The sequence below is a fragment of the Lycorma delicatula genome, chromosome 6 (genome assembly GCF_047948215.1).
Source record: "Lycorma delicatula isolate Av1 chromosome 6, ASM4794821v1, whole genome shotgun sequence".
NCBI lineage: Eukaryota > Metazoa > Arthropoda > Insecta > Hemiptera > Fulgoridae > Lycorma > Lycorma delicatula.
The window spans coordinates 163,488,667-163,507,568 of NC_134460.1; the positions used below are offsets into that span (position 1 = coordinate 163,488,667).

Sequence of the window (18,902 nt, forward strand, 5' to 3'; positions counted from 1 at the left end):
AAGATAACTTAATTTTTAAAGTGTGCATTTTTTTTCATTTTTTACATATTATGCTTCGGTTCAAACTGATCACAGAAGTAATTTTGTATCATTATTTGATATTTACAATTTGTACTTCACAATTAATTGTATTTTAAGTCATTATTAAACATCTTAGTAATTTATCTTAATAATTTTTTAAAAACTCATAAAATATGACTTTGGTTAAAACAGTTAACTTATTTTAACCAACATTCCCAGTTTTGGAAACCTTGTAAATATCCACTTGCATCACTAATTATGTTTAAGGTCTAATATTATTTGGCTGAAGGTATTCAATTATCTGCGCTGCGTAAGGACTGGGGCCTAAGCCACATATTAAATATGTTACCGTGTTATTCTTTTTATATAAAAAAAATCTGCCTCACACTCTAAGAAAATAATTCTAGAGAAAAATTCAATAATAATTTAATTAATTTCTTTGAATAATTAAGTTTTACGATTTTAAAATTCATTCATCTAATTTTTATGGGCATGTTTCGCCATAATTCTCAAGTTCTTCTGATTCCTTGGCTTTTGTGATGATGACAATAACAATTAAAATGTTTAAAATAAATTTTAGTAAAATTTTAACAATTATCTTTTCACATTAATGATCGATGTAAAAGTTAATACTTAAAATCATTTTTACTGAAATTGAAAAAGTAAAACAAAAAAACAATTTTTTATTTTAAGAAATTATAAATAAATCGTTTAATTAAAAAAATATACTTTAAAACATCGGCATACATCAATTGCAACTAATTATTTTTCTGGATCATGTGCTTTATAGCTTTTACCTGTAATACCTTTTTTACATTTCAAATTTTTTTTTAATTAGAACATTCAAAATTAAACTTATAAAAATAGTACTAGTGCATGTCAAACAATAAATAAAATAAGTAAAAATTAATGTAAATAAATAGAAATTAATCAACCTAGTATGCAAATAAAACATACTTAAAAACTAGTGTAGTGTTGTATTTTACAAATATATCACAGAACAAAGAAATTATGTTTTTAATATATATGTAGTATGTGTATTTTTAAATTTATTTTTAAGGAAAAGTTTTGGTTTTATGGAATTAAGAACAGAAAAAATATTAAAAAATGTATTAATATAATTTTTTTTAAATAAATGTGTATACCAATAATATTTGTAAACCAATGAATGGGGTCATTAAATAATGTGAAAGTACCAAATTCTTCTTACCTATCAATCTAATGAAGAATTTTATCGCTCTTATTGAATCTATTATAATCAAAAAATGTGTGTCGTCAATTTTGTATTGTTATTATTATCATTGATAGTGATTTTATTAATGAAAATACAATGTTTTATTTGTATTATATTATATGGTAATAATGAATAGACTGTTTAATTAAAATAAATGATTAATTAACAGTTTTTAATAAATGTAGATTTTTTTACTGTATGATGATAATTATTATTATAGAAGTAATATTTATTATAAATTATACGTTATTATATACTTTTTGTATAAGGATTAAAATTTGTTATTATTATTATAATAATAACAATTTTTTTAGTCAAAATTCTTATCTTTAGAAGATGAGATTTTATAAATATTTTAAAAGTACATTTTTAATATATATCTATTGATTGATAGTTGATCTTTATTTTAATGGTAGCAATTAAATAATATACTCCATGATGGGAGAAGTCAGTTATTATTAATTTCAAACGATGACCAATGATTTATCCCACCACGCCATACAGCTCCTTTTTGCAGCTAACATCTTAAGATCAAGTGTCGGGCAATAATCTTCATACTCTAATTAATACTCTTAAAAATATGATTGTAATGATATTGTTATAATTATTAATTATATTAATAATAACAATTATTAATGGATTTAAGAAAACATTACTTGTAATTACAATTTTTTTTGTTGTATTTTTAAAAAGTGAATGTACGTGTAGATTAGACGTTTTAATATGAGAATTAAGAAATATGTATGTGTATGTGAAATTTTAATATATTATTATGTATGGACATTTATATAAATATATAATATATTGATTGTACTTATTACTTTTAGTTAATGACAGTGCAGTAATCAAATATTTTGGCTCATAATATTTATGTGTAAACAATATACTCATTATTATAATTATTTTAAAGTAAAGTCTGGTGACTTTATTATATTATATTAATTACAATGATTATTACAAATTTAATAAATTAATTAAAAACAGATTTCTTCTTAGTTTATTGGTTAGGTGAGAGGTTCCTAAACTTATTTTTCTCATAGACCACTTTCAAAATTTTGCTGGTTCCAGTGGACCCCCTGCAGCTACATTTCTACCATTTTTCCAGTCGACGGAAAATGTGAAGATTAGATCTAACTATGAAAATTTGCGTTACGGCTGAGTTCCACGAACTAACAGCTTCTGAAAAAAAAAGTGAGAATCGATCGGTTAATTTTTGATCGACTGTGCTGTGAGTGGATGTCAAAAAAGTAAAGTTGGCCGATCAAAAAAAATGCTTTCATCCGACTTTACATTTTTGACATCTACTCACAGCACAAGAAAGCAATCGATTCTCACTTATTTTATTTAGAAAACTTCCCATTCAGAGTGGTAAAAAGCAAAAGAAAAATAGTATATTTTTTTGTGTCGCATTTATTCAAATATGTAATCATTACGCTATTAATTATTATTGTTATCATATTGCAATGTAATATAATAAAATTGTCGTAATATAATTAAAATTAATCATTAATAATGTAATGTAACTTCTACAATGACAATCACAAAATAGTTACAATTTTAATGGGAGGGATGTACTTGATGGATTGACAGCAAATTATCAATATTTTGGCCTCAGTTTTGTTAGGAATAAGCGCAAATCTCCCCGTTCTGTGATATTGAATCTGCTCCTTTTTTTGATAAAAGGTTTGTAACGACACTAAAACTTTTTTGACAAGATATGACAAGGGAAACGCTATCAAAAGCTTTCTCGCAATTCCCCACAGTCCAGGATATTTTTCTGGTATTTCTGCCTGCAGCCAAAATGTTTGATACCCTCTTTTAAATTTCACCTTCAGCTCCTCATTAGTGCTAAGCTAGAGTAGCTCCTCTTGTAATATCACATTCTCCACTTCCGTTTCATCAAATGGATTTTATGATCCATGGTGGTATTTCCATCATCAGAATATCTTATTTTGAAGTCATCATGCAGGGCAATTAAATGTTGAACGTATGTCTGAATATCCTCATCAAGGCATTCTACCTGTGACAAGTTTGAAAACTGGGAAAATATGGGCCGACTAATATTTTGCTTCATAAATTTCAATTTTCCAAGAAAAGCTGAAATTATACCCTTTGTTTTTATTAAATTAAGACTGTCTCCTTGTAATTGTTAATGTCATTAAATTTTTTTAACAAATCTGTCAAATACGTGATGTCAGCTTTCAAAGTGATCAGGTTTTCTTTTAAATCTGAATCTTTACCTTCCAGAAACTCTAAAACTGATTCAAAAAGTGAGTAAAATCTTGTTAAACATGCACCTTTCGATAACCAGCGTACTTCAGTATGTGTAAGAGCAATCATTAGAAGTCTTCATCATTTTCATCGCACAATTGGGCAAATAAACGCATATTCAATGCATTGCTTCTTATCTTGTTAACAGCATTAATTACACGTTGAAGCGATTGGTGCAATCTATCACTCAGATTTTTCGCTTCTAGGTGTTGTCGGTGGATGACACAGTGAATTGCAGTTACCTCTGGTATAATTCTTTAAAGATGGCTTATAAACCCACGATATCGCCCGACCATGGCAGGAGCTCCATCTGTTGCCACCGAAATGACGTTTGTGAATAGAATTCATTTTTCGTTAAAAAATCACTCAGGACATTAAATATTGATTCACCTTTAGTGTCCGCCTCCAAAGTTTTCGTGAATAGTAGCTCTTCATGAATTTCTTCGTCCATAACAAATCGAAATATGCCAATAATAATGCTTCATTACCAGGTAAAGTTGACTCGTCCAGTTGAATAGAAAAATGAGTTGTTTGCAGATAATTACACATGAAACTTTCAATATCAGAGCTCATTTCATCAATACGTCTTTGTAAAGAGTTGTTACTCAAAGGAATTCTTTTGAGTATGTCAAATGGAGATTTGTGCAGAACTGTTTTTAAAACCTCTTCAACAGCGGGTAAAATTAACTGTTCTCCAATGGTGTGCGGTTTTCCAGATTTTGGTATAAGTAATGAAATATTGTACGATGCCCGCAAGCATCATCGTTACTTTCAGACGTTGAAGCGAACATACTGTGCATGGTAGGTCTCTTTTCATATTTTTCCTTCAATGTTTGAAAATATTTCAAATCTTTACCTATTTTATCAGGATGACACCTTCTTAGATGATCTTCAAGCTTCGATGGTTTCATAGAGTCATTGCTCAAAATTTTGCTGCACAAAAGGCATATAGGCAATCGCTTGTCTGCCTTTGATGGAAGAAATCCAAATTTTAAATAATCAACACTTTTCAGTCAACATTTCTTCTTAGATTCAGCCATGTTTTGTATCAGTTACCTACCGCTAAATAAAAAAAAAACTTTGTTTTAGTAATCTCAAGGCGGTCTTACTTAACAGGATATGACTATTTTAACAGAATAGGATTAATTAATTATTGTCATGAAATAAAGTACCAGCGGCAAACTGATTCTAATTATTAAAAGCAATAAATTGGTAAGATCCATAATAAAGTTTTATGAAAATGGTTGAACCGATTTTAATGTGATGTAAAACATTTTTTCATTAATTACATTTTGATAATATTTCTTATTTTGATATATTTCTGTAAATTCGATAGAAAATACTTTTAAATAACCAATATTTTGATATCACAACTCTGCGATTTTAATCATTTATTTATTACTTTGATGCACAATATGAGTATGTAAAGACAGGAACAATTTACAAAAATATACAACGTGTTACAGAATAAGGGTTACAACCGGGAAATGGTATATGTTCAGTATCAGTTTTTAAGTCGATTCCAATAGTTTTTTATATATCTGAAAAAAAATTTAGACCAAAAATTAATAAATCCTTAAACGGAAGAGATTTCTTTTAGGAATAAGCCTTGCCTTTTGTACCTACGTATTTTTTGTAATTTGTGCATTTATTGTTTACTGACGTGTACAATAAATTGTCAAATAAATAAATAAACAATAAATAAAATAAAAGTAAGTATAACAAAAAAGCAGGTAAGTACTTAGCACTTTTTCCGACACTGGCAAACGCTAACATCTATTCACTTTACTTTTCTTTTCGAAATTCCGGAAACAAATGAGTAACGTTTATCCTTGGCAATCGTATTTATATTAGTGAAGAATCAAACAAGTTCATGCAAGATTGCTAGCACACACACCACAAGTCGTATTTCATCCTGTCTGAACAAGCGTTGCGGACGGCAGCGGCGGCGCTTTGCAAGTCTCGACACGTTCGTTGTACTGAATATGGAATATGCAAGTTTTTACAAGTAACAGTCACTGAGCTTCTCAAAACATTATCTGTCTACTAGATTGATACGCAAAGTCAAGCCAACATTTTAGGTTCTTCACTATCGAAACCAGATGAATTTTCGTGGACCCCCGCTTACGAATTGTGAACCCCCATTTTTTTGTCAAGCCAACATAGACCCCTGTCAAGTCTCCCGTGGACCCCTGGGGGTCCACCTGGACCACTTTGGGAATCAATGGGTTAGGTGGATGATAGTTTTAATATATGAGTTTTATATATACAAAATTAATGAAAATTTGAATTTTTATCAAAAAGAATTTATTTATTCTTCTATATTGATATTGTGGTGCATCAGATTTGAACACATTTACAGCAGCATCTTCCAGTCCTCAAAACATTTGTGGAAAGCATTTTTTGGTATTTATGGTGGTATTATTTTGGCTAAAAATTGCAAATTAGTGAAGATGAAGCAGCACATTTTTGAAGTCCTAAAGCCAAGAGTAATTTACCCATGTTTGAGCTTATTTTCATCAGATTACCCTTATTCATCTAGGGGAAACCAAAGAGACAGTATTCAATGCAACGCTAGAAGATTGACAAGCAAGATGGGCTGTGTCTACCAAAGACATAACATCTTATACGACAGAGAGCGCCATGGTCCAGGAGGGGGGTACAGTGAGCTAAACTTCTGGCTCACATAGTTGACCAGCCATGGTGCCTTCTGGGCATATTTTCACAGTTGGAGAAGGGCCAATGATCCGAATTGCCTATACTGTGGCGAAACCGACACACCGGAGCATGTCGTCTTCCACTGCTCAAGATGGGAGGATGAACAATGTGCATGCACTGCGGTCACAGGGGTACATGACGCAAGTAGCATCATATAAGTGATGCTTGCCAGTGAATCGAACTATAAAACAATAACAGGTTTTATAACGGGGATAATGAAAAAAAAGAACGAACAGGGAAGCAACGGGGTTGGGACAGCCTTGGGTGGAGCTGCTTTCTGTTTGTGTTTTCGCAGGTGGACAGCAGTGAGGAAGTCTGTGGACTCCTGATACCCTGAGCTGAAAAGACCGAGTCCCAGTTGTAGGATGGGGTGGTTGGGAACGGCATGGCCGAGTCCACCACTGCCCCTCTCTCCTGCTTCTTGACGCAATGGCACCTCCCGGAGCTGTACTATGCTTAATTGCAGATCCGGCTCTGAAAGGCAGGGTGAAGAAAAAAATCTAGTTTAGTAAAACCTTTAGAGATTCCCATTTTTCCATTGATGACTGAGGCGACAGCCTTTGAGATATACCCTACAAAACCAAGGAGCTTTCTTTCTTCACTAATAATTATGATCTTAAGAGGAATCAAAATCAGCGTTCTTACAATCCAATATATCCTGTGTGACAAAGAGTAACTTGCTTGTACTTTAAACCACCAGTTTGGTTCGGGAACTGTAGCTCAAAGTTTGTAAAGTCAAAATTTTTTTTTTCAGCACTCAAATGATTTGTTACAATTCCATACCCTTTCCATTTTAGATTTTTGAGAGTCCCTTCCCTTGGGAACCACTGCTTCCTGAGTTCTTATAGATAGTGTGGTGATCTAATTCTATAATTTATTATATATATACACATTCTTACACAACACGTGCATGCACGTGGAAAGTGAGAGAAAGATGCACACACAGTACAGTATACTATAAGGAAAAGTATGCTAATTGGGTCAACTTTTGCATGTCAAGGCTTTTTCAGAACTTTTCATTTCATTATGACCACTTCTAACAAAAAAAAACAAAAAATAAACAACAATTTCAGTATTGAAAAATGTAAGGAAATACCAGGGTTGTTCAGAAAGGTCTGACACAGAGACCCAAATATGAAGAAATGACTATGATATTTATTTCTTAATTTCCCCGTACAATTCAGATTAATGATCCATTGATTACTTTTTGTTTGGACCATTGAAGGAAACCCTAGGAGTACATAAATTCTAGAAAGACAACAAAATAGCGGTATTCATGTGCAACTGGCTCATGACACATCCTCCAGATTTTTAGAAGGTATTCACAAGCTTCCTTCACATTGGTGAAAATGTGTAAAACTACATAGAAAAGCAATAAATATGTTTTGTATTGTTATTCTGGACTAATATATGTTAAAAGAAAAGTGTGGTTTATAATTGACTGATAACTCTATACATCTACAGTTACATTGGAAAGCATTTAAATAAGAGAACCACTAACTCTGACTGTATGGTCCTTCTATTGTAATGAGTATAGAAATTTGGAATCCTTAATAAAGTTCACCATAATATAACACTGTTACATCATTGCTATCATAGATTAACGAATGATAATTCTAGATAAAAGGCTAAGGGCTGAAATAAATTACAAAACGTATTTAACTTTACTGAACACTCGGTATATTGGAATCATTATTACTGTTAGAAATACTGCTGCTAATAGCTGATGATGGTGTTAGAATATAATACAAATAATCATTTGTTTTATCATTATTACAGTCATTAACATTATCTATAATTGTATTGCTTGTTGCCACAGTATCCGGTACAGATTGTATTATTGTGCCATCTTCTAATATGTAAGTCATCAGTGAGCCGGCTGCAGTAGTCATTGTAGCCGTATTAGTTGATGTTATTGCAGTATTTTCTGTAGTATTAATATTTATCTGTGTTTCTTGTACCGCTGGCAAAACATCAGATGATATATCTCCACCTAGACATTAACAAATATAAGTATAAAATACAAGTTAAATAGTAATAAACATTTTAATCCTAACCAAAAATAATAATAACTTTCAGCATGAATTTCTTACACTGGATTATTTTTCAAAAACTTATCTCACATTTTCAATTAAATCGTTTATTTTGATTTAAAAATACTAAACTATAAGTTTTTACTGCTAGAACATGGGTGCATGATTTTTTTTTATATCAAACATCGATGGTATTAAATGAAAGATAGCAGTGATGCTTTCTCAATAACATACATACTACAGTCTCGCACAACTTATAAAAACACGATTAACAGACAGTTAATATAAACAAAACATAGCAATGATGCAATCAACAAGTTTCAGGTGATTGTAAAGAAATGACTACAATGATTTGTACTGACATCTACAGACAATACTATAACTAAATTTAATTAACTGCATCATATACAATAAATAATAATAATAATAATAATAATAAGAAGGCTTTTTTGAGCATCAAGTTTGTATAGCTATATTTGGACACATTGCTCAATGAGAAAGATCGGTTTGGATGTATACTAGGGTTGTTCATTTCAGCCTGACATAAGAGATGAGTCAGTTTGACCAAATGACTAGGATATTTATGATCCTTTAGATGCATACAAGTTGCATCTTGTAAACATAATTTGATTTTTTTTTGGTGAAAAACATTTGTATGTCATCATCACCCAAAATCAAAACAAACGAAAATATTAAAAACAAAGAAAATAAAAAACTTAAACAAATAAGTTAGACAGAAAGATGTATACTATTGTAAAATAAAAATCTAAAAACACTATTAAAAAGTACGTAAAATATTAGCACTCTGGAGAAAAAAAACACTCGGTCCAAAACTTCTTTGTGGTTGCCCAGGATTTGACAAAAATTCCTGTGCAATTTAAATTTATGATGCAAGGCCGCATAACGTATGCATTCCATAAGAATGTGGTGCACAGTCAAGCAGCAGTTGCATCGTACGCATACTTGAGCATTTACTGCTGACATCAAATACCAGTGAGTAGCCCTCATATGTCCTATCTTTAATCGGCAGAGGACCACTTCCTCACGATGAATGTACGTGGAGCCCCATGGCAACACAGAACCTTTAACATGCCGAAATTTGTTATCTACTACAGCCATACTGTATGCAGTACCTGCTGTCATTTGCTAACAGCGATTTGGCAATCATCACTCCACCAAGGAACAGAAGGATATCTAGGATTTCCTGATGTTTGCAGAATATATCTATTTGTATTCTCAAGTATCATTGATGTAAAAGAGGGAAGTTGATCAAGGATCTTGGCGCCACCATCATACTGCGATGGGAAGGCTTTATGGTAACCATTCCAATTCGCCTTTTTAACAATCCACCTCTGTGGCCTTCTTTTCACCTCGTGGTCGACAACAAAAGCAATAACAATTGGCCTGCAATCACTGCCGTGAAAGTCATCACAAACAGATCAATTAAGACAGGGGAGTAAACTCGGCGAGCATACAGAGAGGTCGATGTTGTATGGACAATGTACCAGATGATAAGGACATGAATGTGTGTGCGACCCGTCATTTAGCAGACAAAGGTCCAAATCTTGTCTCACTCTATTTACCATATTTTCTCAAGAGGAGCAGTAAGATGAGTCCCAGGAAATATAATGGGCATTGAAGTCTCCTACTATTAACAGCAATGGGATTTGTGTGAGGACAACTGACAGTTCTAGAGCACTGAACTCAGAGTTTGGCAAGTTATATTCCGCATGAAAATAGCAACTCCACCACTCTCCCTGCTGTCTATTAGACAGTTGTATCTCTCACAAAAATAGCCTCTGAGTGTTATTGCATTTTGTTGTACATGCGTTCCTTGGAAGCACATGATTAGTGGTTCATATACGTGCGCCAATATCTTAATATCCTCAATGCGGGACCGAAGACCTCTAATGTTCCATGAGTAGTGTTCATAAGTAAAGGTAGTTATAGATACAGAATTTAGGAAAGTATATAAAAAATCAATTGTATGTGATCCAGTTTTTCTTTTTTGTAGTTTTGATGGTAGGAAATCCGATGCCCTGGAGTCGGGCAGTTCCTCAACCATATCCTCCAGTACACGAAATGATGGAGGAGGATATTTTGAAGAATGGGAAAACGTAGATAACATCCCAGAGGGGGTAATTGTTGGGGCTCCCTTAACAGTGAACTTAGTGGATGATGACTTACTGCCAGCTGTGATTATTCCTGCCTGCACGGATAAAACTTTGGGGACAGGGAGTTTCAGAGGGATCCTAAAATTGGATTCACTAATTGTGACCAACGACTTTTTGTTCACTTTCCTCAGCTCTGAGATAGTGGACGTAAGTGAAGCAATTTGATCAGATAATATCTGAACAAGTTTCTTATGCTCATTGGGGGATGCACACTGCTGATTACCTGAATTTGTGGGAGCTTGGTTTGATGCAGCAGTGGAAAAAGATACATCTGATTTAAACCAGGTTCCGTGAGTTAATTGTTTTTCTGTATTCTCTGTGTGCAGCCGGAAATTATATCTTCTGCTTGGTAGAGATTTTGAGAATTGCCTTTTCTTTAAAAGTTGGGCAATCTTGGGAGCGGGCTGCAGGTAAACCACTGCAGTTCGCACATTTTTTATCTTCATGGCAGTTAATGTCTTGTGGCCTTCCTTAGCACATCGAACATAGATCTCCGTCTTCGAGCAAGATGTTGCAGTGTGACCATTACCTTGATATTTGAAACATTGATGCGGGTTGAGTATGAATGGTTGTACCCAAACCAACAGGTAGTAACCCACTTTAATCCTCTGGTGGTATCAGAAGATTAAACATTAATATAAGAGAAAGTGTGGATCTTCTGTTTCATCATACATTTCACATCTACAACTTCTTGGGTTCGAAGCTCATCAGCTATCTCTGTTACATCCAGCTCCAGAAGTAGGTCTCTGCAAAAAATTACTCCCTGGCTGGTATTAAAAGTTTGTGGCACACCGTGCCACATATTAGCCTGTCCATATACTGCCCATATTAGTAACGCGTTATGAGAGACCTACTCTGTTCATGGTTATGAGTTTCAATCAATATTGATCCATCTATTTAATTTTTTGATGTACTTTGGTGAGCCACATCATCCTGTTATTACCTTGTTGATCAGGAAGGGCGAGACAGATCTTGTAAAGGTGCCATCTTCCTGAGTATTTCACATAACAACGAATCTAACATTCTTAATCTGTGGATGGGCTGCTTTACAATTTGCCTTGTTTTTCTACATTACTGACATCCTCGTCAAACAAAGCCAATCGAGGCCTTTTCACAAGATTGTTTTTGGTGGAGTGATCTTGGTGTAGTATACATGTATAGTGCAATGTGTTCTGCAGCCCAGTGTATAGTGAGAAGAAAAGCTGCAGAGGCTAGGCCAGTGGGGATGCCAAGCTTCAGTCTTCTTGGTAACATGATCTTTAGTAAACAAGTTATTTTCTGAAAAAATGTTTAAACAAGATATTTTCTGAAAAATAGATAAAAGTGAAGGTCAAGTATTATAAAGTACTTTGTTTTAAAAGGTTTAACACTGATAAACATATAAAAATACCTAGATTCCACTTTAAAGGATTTTCCCCTTCATTGTGACAATAAAAAAGTGGGCTGCTGAATTAAAATGTGACAGTACATCTATCAAGATGAGAATGCTAAGGATATTCAAAATCATTGCGATTGACAAAATCATCACAAAAGTCTACAATGTTGTATTAAATGATTGCTGACTACAGATATGCAAGTTTTCTGACAATGCAAACACCATGATACGATTCACAATGATACATTTTACACGATTCTGGGTATGAAAAAGCTTTCCGCGCAATTGGTGCCACATTTGTTAGCAATTGATGAAAACGCAATTTTCTGAACCTTCTCAAGGTTGTTTATTTAAACAACTTTGACTTATTTAAACATAATTTTTATTAGTTTTTTCATAATTTTATAACAACAGATGAAGTATGAATTAATCATGACACACCAGAGACCAAAGAGTGGGTGGGAGCAGATGTACCAAAGAAATTAAAAAAGATTTCATCTACAGGAAAAGTCACGGGCTTTTCTGGGATTCTCATGTTGTGAAGCTCATAGACGACCTGAAAAAGTCAGGATCATCACCATATTACACTTCACAACTAGACTGATAAAAGTGGGTGCTGTTCAAGCTGAATGTCCACATCTGGCCCAAAAGAAAGTGCTCTTCCACCATGATAATCTACTTCTCTTGGTAAATTGTTGCAACTCCATGACATATGCGCTTTCATGTGCTGTATTCACTTGATTTGGCTACCAGTGATGATTTCCTCTTCTTAAACCTGAAGAAATGGCTCTCTGGATAAGATTCACTTTAAATGATGAGGTCAAATCTGAGAAAACCGCCTATTTTGCAGTTATACAAATTGCATTATATTTTTGTTTTTGTCTTCAGTCATTTGACTGGTTTGATGCAGCTCTCCAATATTCCCTATCTAGTGCTAGTCGTTTCATTTCAGTATACCCTCTACATCCTACATCCCTAACAATTTGTTTTACATATTCCAAACGTGGCCTGCCTACACAATTTTTTCCTTCTACCTGTCCTACCAATATTAAAGCGACTATTCCAGGATGCCTTAGTATGTGGCCTATAAGTCTGCCTCTTCTTTTAACTATATTTTTCCAAATGCTTCTTTCTTCATCTATTTGCTGCAACACCTCTTCATTTGTCACTTTATCCACCCATCTGATTTTTAACTTTCTAATCTTTTTTTCTCAGATACTCCGATCGTCCAAGTTTCACTTCCATTTAAAGCGACACTCCAAACATATACTTTCAAAAATCCTTTCCTGACATTTAAATTAATTTTTGATGTAAACAAATTATATTTCTTACTGAAAGCTCGTTTCGCTTGTGCTATTCGGCATTTTATATCGCTCCTGCTTCGTCCATCTTTAGTAATTCTACTTCCCAAATAACAAAATTCTTCTACCTCCATAATCTTTTCTCCTCCTATTTTCACATTCAGTGGTCCATCTTTGTTATTTCTACTACATTTCATTACTTTTGTTTTGTTCTTGTTTATTTTCACGCGATAGTTCTTGCGTAGGACTTCAACTATGCCGTTCATTGTTTCTTCTAAATCCTTTTTACTCTCGGCTAGAATTACTATATCATCAGCAAATCGTAGCATCTTTATCATCTTTTCACCGTGTACTGTTACTCCGAATCTAAATTGTTCTTTAACATCATTAACTGCTAGTTCCATGCAAAGATTAAAAAGTAACGGAGATAGGGAATATCCTTGTCGGACTCCCTTTCTTATTATGGCTTCTTTCTTATATTCTTCGATTATTACTGTTGCTGTTTGGTTCCTGTACATGTTAGCAATTGTTCTTCTATCTCTGTATTTGAACCCTATTTTTTTTTTTAAATGCTGAACATTTTATTCCAGTCTACGTTATCGAATGCCTTTTCTAGGTCTATAAACGCCAAGTATGTCGGTTTGTTTTTCTTTAATCTTCCTTCTACTATTAATCTGAGGCCTAAAATTGCTTCCCTTGTCCCTATACTTTTCCTGAAACCAAATTGGTCTTCTCCTAACACTTCTTCCACTCTCCTCTCAATTCTTCTGTATAGAATTCTAGTTAAGATTTTTGATGCATGACTAGTTAAACTAATTGTTCTGTATTCTTCACATTTATCTGCCCCTGCTTTCTTTTGTATCATGACTATTAACACTTTTTTTGAAGTCTGACAGAAATTCCCCTTTTTCATAAATATTACACACCAGTTTGTATAATCTATCAATCGCTTCCTCACCTGCACTGCGCAGTAATTCTACAGGTATTCCGTCTATTCCAGGAGCCTTTCTGCCATTTAAATCTTTTAATGCTCTCTTAAATTCAGATCTCAGTATTGTTTCTCCCATTTCATCCTCCTCATTATACTGAGGGTAATAAAAAGTTGGAATGTCATCGATCTAAATGAATCAGATTGAAAAGTGACTGTTATAAGAAAGAAAAAAAATCTCTGAAAAATCTTGTTTTTCTTTGTCAGGCGAAGAACTTTCCAAACGACCATGGTACGTGAAAAAGAGTTAATTTGCCAAAAAGGGTTAATTCAAGTAAAAGCCAACATAATTAAACACTCAATGTCGGAACAAAGTAACGTGACAACCAGTCAATTGTATGGTCTATGTGCTCATACCACTACTAAGGAGTAGCATCTTTTTTACAATATAATATATAATAATTTGTATCATTAACACATCTACATTATTATTATTATTTTTATTGATTTTCTATGAATACATAATAATCATTTGAATGTACATTCATGAATGTTATCTAAGCATATCTTGATCCTATGGTGGCCTTTGCTTCATTTTTATGATTTTAATTGTTACCTAAACACCAAAATTCAGTATTATCCTATCTGGTGCTGAGAGGCAAATAACATAATGTATAAAAATATAGTTTTCATTTTAGTATTATTTATTTACAGTTTTCATTTTAATATATGTATAATGGGGTACCAGAAAGTTCAAATGACTGAGATTTATAATGAACTGAAGAAGAATTACTCTCAAGTCTGCTCAGTCAGTCTGCCAAGAGTGTATGTGTTCAACCAGTACATAGGATTTTACTATCTCAAATTACTCTTAGTCTGTGACAGCTGATTTATCCACATAGCTTACATCAAATTTGGATGAACCTTTTTACTGAGACTTTCAAAATGCTTTGTCAGCAATTCAAAGAACATTTCTTAGGCTAAACACAAATTTTTGAATAGCATCCGTGTTTCAAAGCCAGTAGAGTCCACAATCACTAAGGCCGAAGAGGGATGACAGGTCCGAAGTGAACTTTTGTTCTATTATTAAACTCTTAGGATATAATTTATCAGAAATTTGTTCGTCCTTTGTTACAGAGAATAAATACATAATGAAAAAAACCAGAACTGAAAAAACCAAAATTGGCTGTTGCATATGACATACTCCCTCAAAACAATGCAGTCTTTGATAATAAACAGGGTGGTAATTGTTTCACGCACTCCATACTTCCTGATGATGCCCTTTGACTTTGTTTATTTCTCTCAAATTAAATCTAACCTGAAAGGTACTAAAGAATATATGCAAACATAACTGAAATCTGTAATGGACATTCTTTGGGAGAAAACATCATCATTCTTTTGATTTTTAGTTCTAATTTCAGAACTTCTTTATACCACCTCATATGTAAATACAAATAATATATAGTGCGCTAAACATGTTTTTTGAGACATTAAAAACTATATTATCACAGAATTCAACATCATATTATAAGTTAGCAGAAAACCTCAAGCTTACCTTTACCATTACTATCACTGTAATCATTATTACAATTTTTATTATCTGACACTGTCTTTTCAGTTGTTAGATTCGCATTATTTTTACTACTATTATGTTTTCTATTGATATGCCTAAGCAATGATGTCCTGTGTTTCAATACTGCATCACAAAATGAACATGCATAATTGCCGCTGTTAACATGCACCTTTTTCAAATGCAACCTTAACTGCTGATCCTGGAAAAATATAAAAACAAATAAATAATTCTGCTTTACAAGCCAAAACAAAGTGAAAACTTAAAAAAAAGTCTTTATGAAATACCAAATAAAATCTATAATAAATGTAATGTAAAAATTTATTTTCAATTTTGATAATATTAGCTTCTAAGTGGATAAATGTTCAATCCAATCCACTACCTGATATCATTTAGTGATAATAAATGTAACCGGTACTGAGCAGGCTTTGCATAATCGACGATAAAACTGGTTAGATTCAATCTAATCAAAAAATAATATTTTTCACCAATTATTAATTATCAAATAAAGTTGTCAAAGTTTGTGCATAAGAATATGGTATGGAAATTATATACTGTATGATAAACGTCAAGCCTTAGAATTCATGGATAAATGATTCTAGAATTCAAACCTGATATCGCCCAGATGAAAAGCAGAGATGTTATACTACTGTGCTGCCACACAGCTTGATGAAATTGTAATGGGAGGTGGCAGTGTAATTTAATACATATATACAATAAGAATTAAATTCTTTTAAATTAATTTGCCGTGCTTTATAATATCTTTCATTCATAACTATATTTTTACCCACACACTCTTGCTATCAGAAATTCTCCTTCAACATTTTAGGATAAAGATAAAAGTAAAATCAAGTTCATCTAGCGGCTGCAAATAAATTTAAGTTTTTAATAAATTTAAGAATTTATACTGACATATTTTGTAATGAGTATGGACACAACATTTTTATGCATGCTAACATTCACTCTATAGTCTATTGAATAATGTGGGAATTTATCTTTCTGAGCTACGAGGGTAATTTTTTTTTCAAGGTCTGATCGGTCATGAAATTAAAACCACAGTGAAAATAAAAAAATTGTTATTAGTAACAAGTACTTACATTGTTACGCTATTTCTCTACATAGTCACCACTTCGATTTAGACATTTGTTGTAGTGTGGTACCAACTTTCCAATACCCTCATCATAGAATGGAGCTGCCTGTGTTTTCAGCCATGTTTCTACACTGGTCTACAGATCGATGTCTGTGACAAAATGTTGTCCTCCTAGCCGGCGTTTCATGTGAGCAAAGAGGTGAAAATCGGATGAAGCCAAGTCCAGGCTGTATGGTGGGTGATCAAACACTTCCCAACGAAAACGCTGCAGGAGCTTCTTTGATACAGCTGCAGTGTGCGGCCGAGCATTGTCATGGAGAAAGACAATGCCTGATGTCAACATTCCTCTCCGCTTATACTGAATTGCCCTTCGTAGACGTTGAAGAGTCATGCAGTATGAGGCTGCAGTGATAGTTGTGCCACCTTCCATGAATTCCACCAAGAGAACTCCATTCCGGTACCAGAACACAGTAGCCATACACTTTCTGTTGGGGAAGGTTCACTTGAACTTCTTTGGTTTACTAGGAGAATAAGAATGCATCCACTGTTTGGATTGTTCTTTTGTTTCTTCAGTTTCGAAATGGACCCATGTCTCGTCTCCTGTGACAATTTTGTTCAAAAAATCTTCTCCTTCATTGTGGTAGTGCTGGAAAAACGTTAGGGAGGCATCCATTCTCATTGTTTTGTGATGGTTGGACACCATCTTGGAAACCCATCTCGCACACAGTTTGCGGTACTGAAGTCTCTCACTCACAATGGTGTAGAGCTAACCTTGAAATATCAGGAAACAAATCACTCAATACAGAAATTGTGAACCAACGATTTTCTCGAATCACCTCATCCACTCGCTCAACGAGATCATCGGTTGACACTCACTTCCTTCATCATGAACATCTGTATGTCCTGCTTTTAAAGTTCCTGCACCATTGTCACACTTTGCTGTCACTCATTGAAGTTTCATCATACATATTACTTATTCGTCTATGAATTTCAGCTGCATTACACCCCTCAGCCTGAAGAAATCGAATTACCGCACGCACTTCACACTCGGCGGGAGATGCTATTGTAAACATGTCTACGTGCTAGCTGTGTGTTCAGAACTAAATGAAGTGACGCGGCATGATTGAAGGCCATACTAGAGATGCTGCGCAACATATGCGCAAAGGTTCATCCAATTTTTGTACGGGTTTTTATTTCACAACCGATCGGACCTTAAAAAAATAACCCTCGTATAAACTACTGTATGCTTGCATCTTTGTTATTTAGAATGAATACTTGTAAAACAAAATTTTACGATTTAAATTACCTTTTCCAGCATTTTTTCACATGATTTTTTTCATTTTTAGAAGACATTAAACAGTATTATTTTAAGGTTAAAATGTTTTCTTTACAATATTATTACTAATTATATGTTTATACTATTTATAAATTACTTTATATTTTATTTTTTTAAATTCTGTAAAAAAAGGGAAGATTATTCTCATACGTTAAAAGGAAAATCTTTTGATTTTTCTGAATAGACATTCCTATTCAATTTTTTTAAATATTATATTTCTCTAAACTTAAACTAAAAATATAAATGGTTGTTTAAAATTAAAAGCATAAATTATAATACAGACAACAGTACGCAAATATTTTTAATTATAATGCAGATTTCTGATACTTTTTGATTTTAAAAATTTCATGAATTTAAAGACAAAATAAATAATAATCTTATATATATATATATATATATATATATATATATATATATTCAGATATTCAGAATATGTATTAGTTATGTGAAAAGAAATATTTTTGCAAAAGTGAATCCGCTACTTGGTGCTGGGGTAAAGATATTTAAAAAAATAGTATTTACGGTTCAATTTGTTTCATATTCAAAATATATATTAGTTACTAGTGAAAAGAAATATTTTTGGAAAAAAGGAAAGAAGGGGAAATGAAATGAGGGGAAGGGGTGAAGATGTAAAGAGGGAAGAAAGGGGATGTTATGTAGTGCTGAGTTTTATATTAATGTTTTATCAAACTTTCAATTATGTTCATTTAATCTATAGATATACTCAAATCTAACAATAGCAAGGCACTGCCGGTCAGCTAGTATTTATATATAAATTTACATATATTTATATATGTGTGTGTTTGCTGTAGTTAAAAATAATTAGGTGTTTTAAAGTATTTCCACATTAA

At 32.9% G+C, this 18,902-nt stretch overlaps 1 protein-coding gene across 3 annotated transcripts in view; it reads right to left on the reverse strand.

The window, feature by feature from the left end:
• Positions 1–7,908: 7,908 nt before the first annotated feature.
• The window catches only part of LOC142326459 (uncharacterized), a 65,013-nt gene continuing 54,019 nt past the window's right edge, over positions 7,909–18,902 (reverse strand). For all 3 annotated transcript variants that reach the window (XM_075369009.1, XM_075369006.1, XM_075369008.1), the window contains 2 exons: positions 15,611–15,827; positions 7,909–8,237 (listed from right to left, as the gene is read on the reverse strand). In XM_075369009.1, the coding sequence (XP_075225124.1) occupies positions 7,909–8,237; positions 15,611–15,827 (546 nt within the window). The remainder of the gene's footprint in view (positions 8,238–15,610; positions 15,828–18,902) is intronic.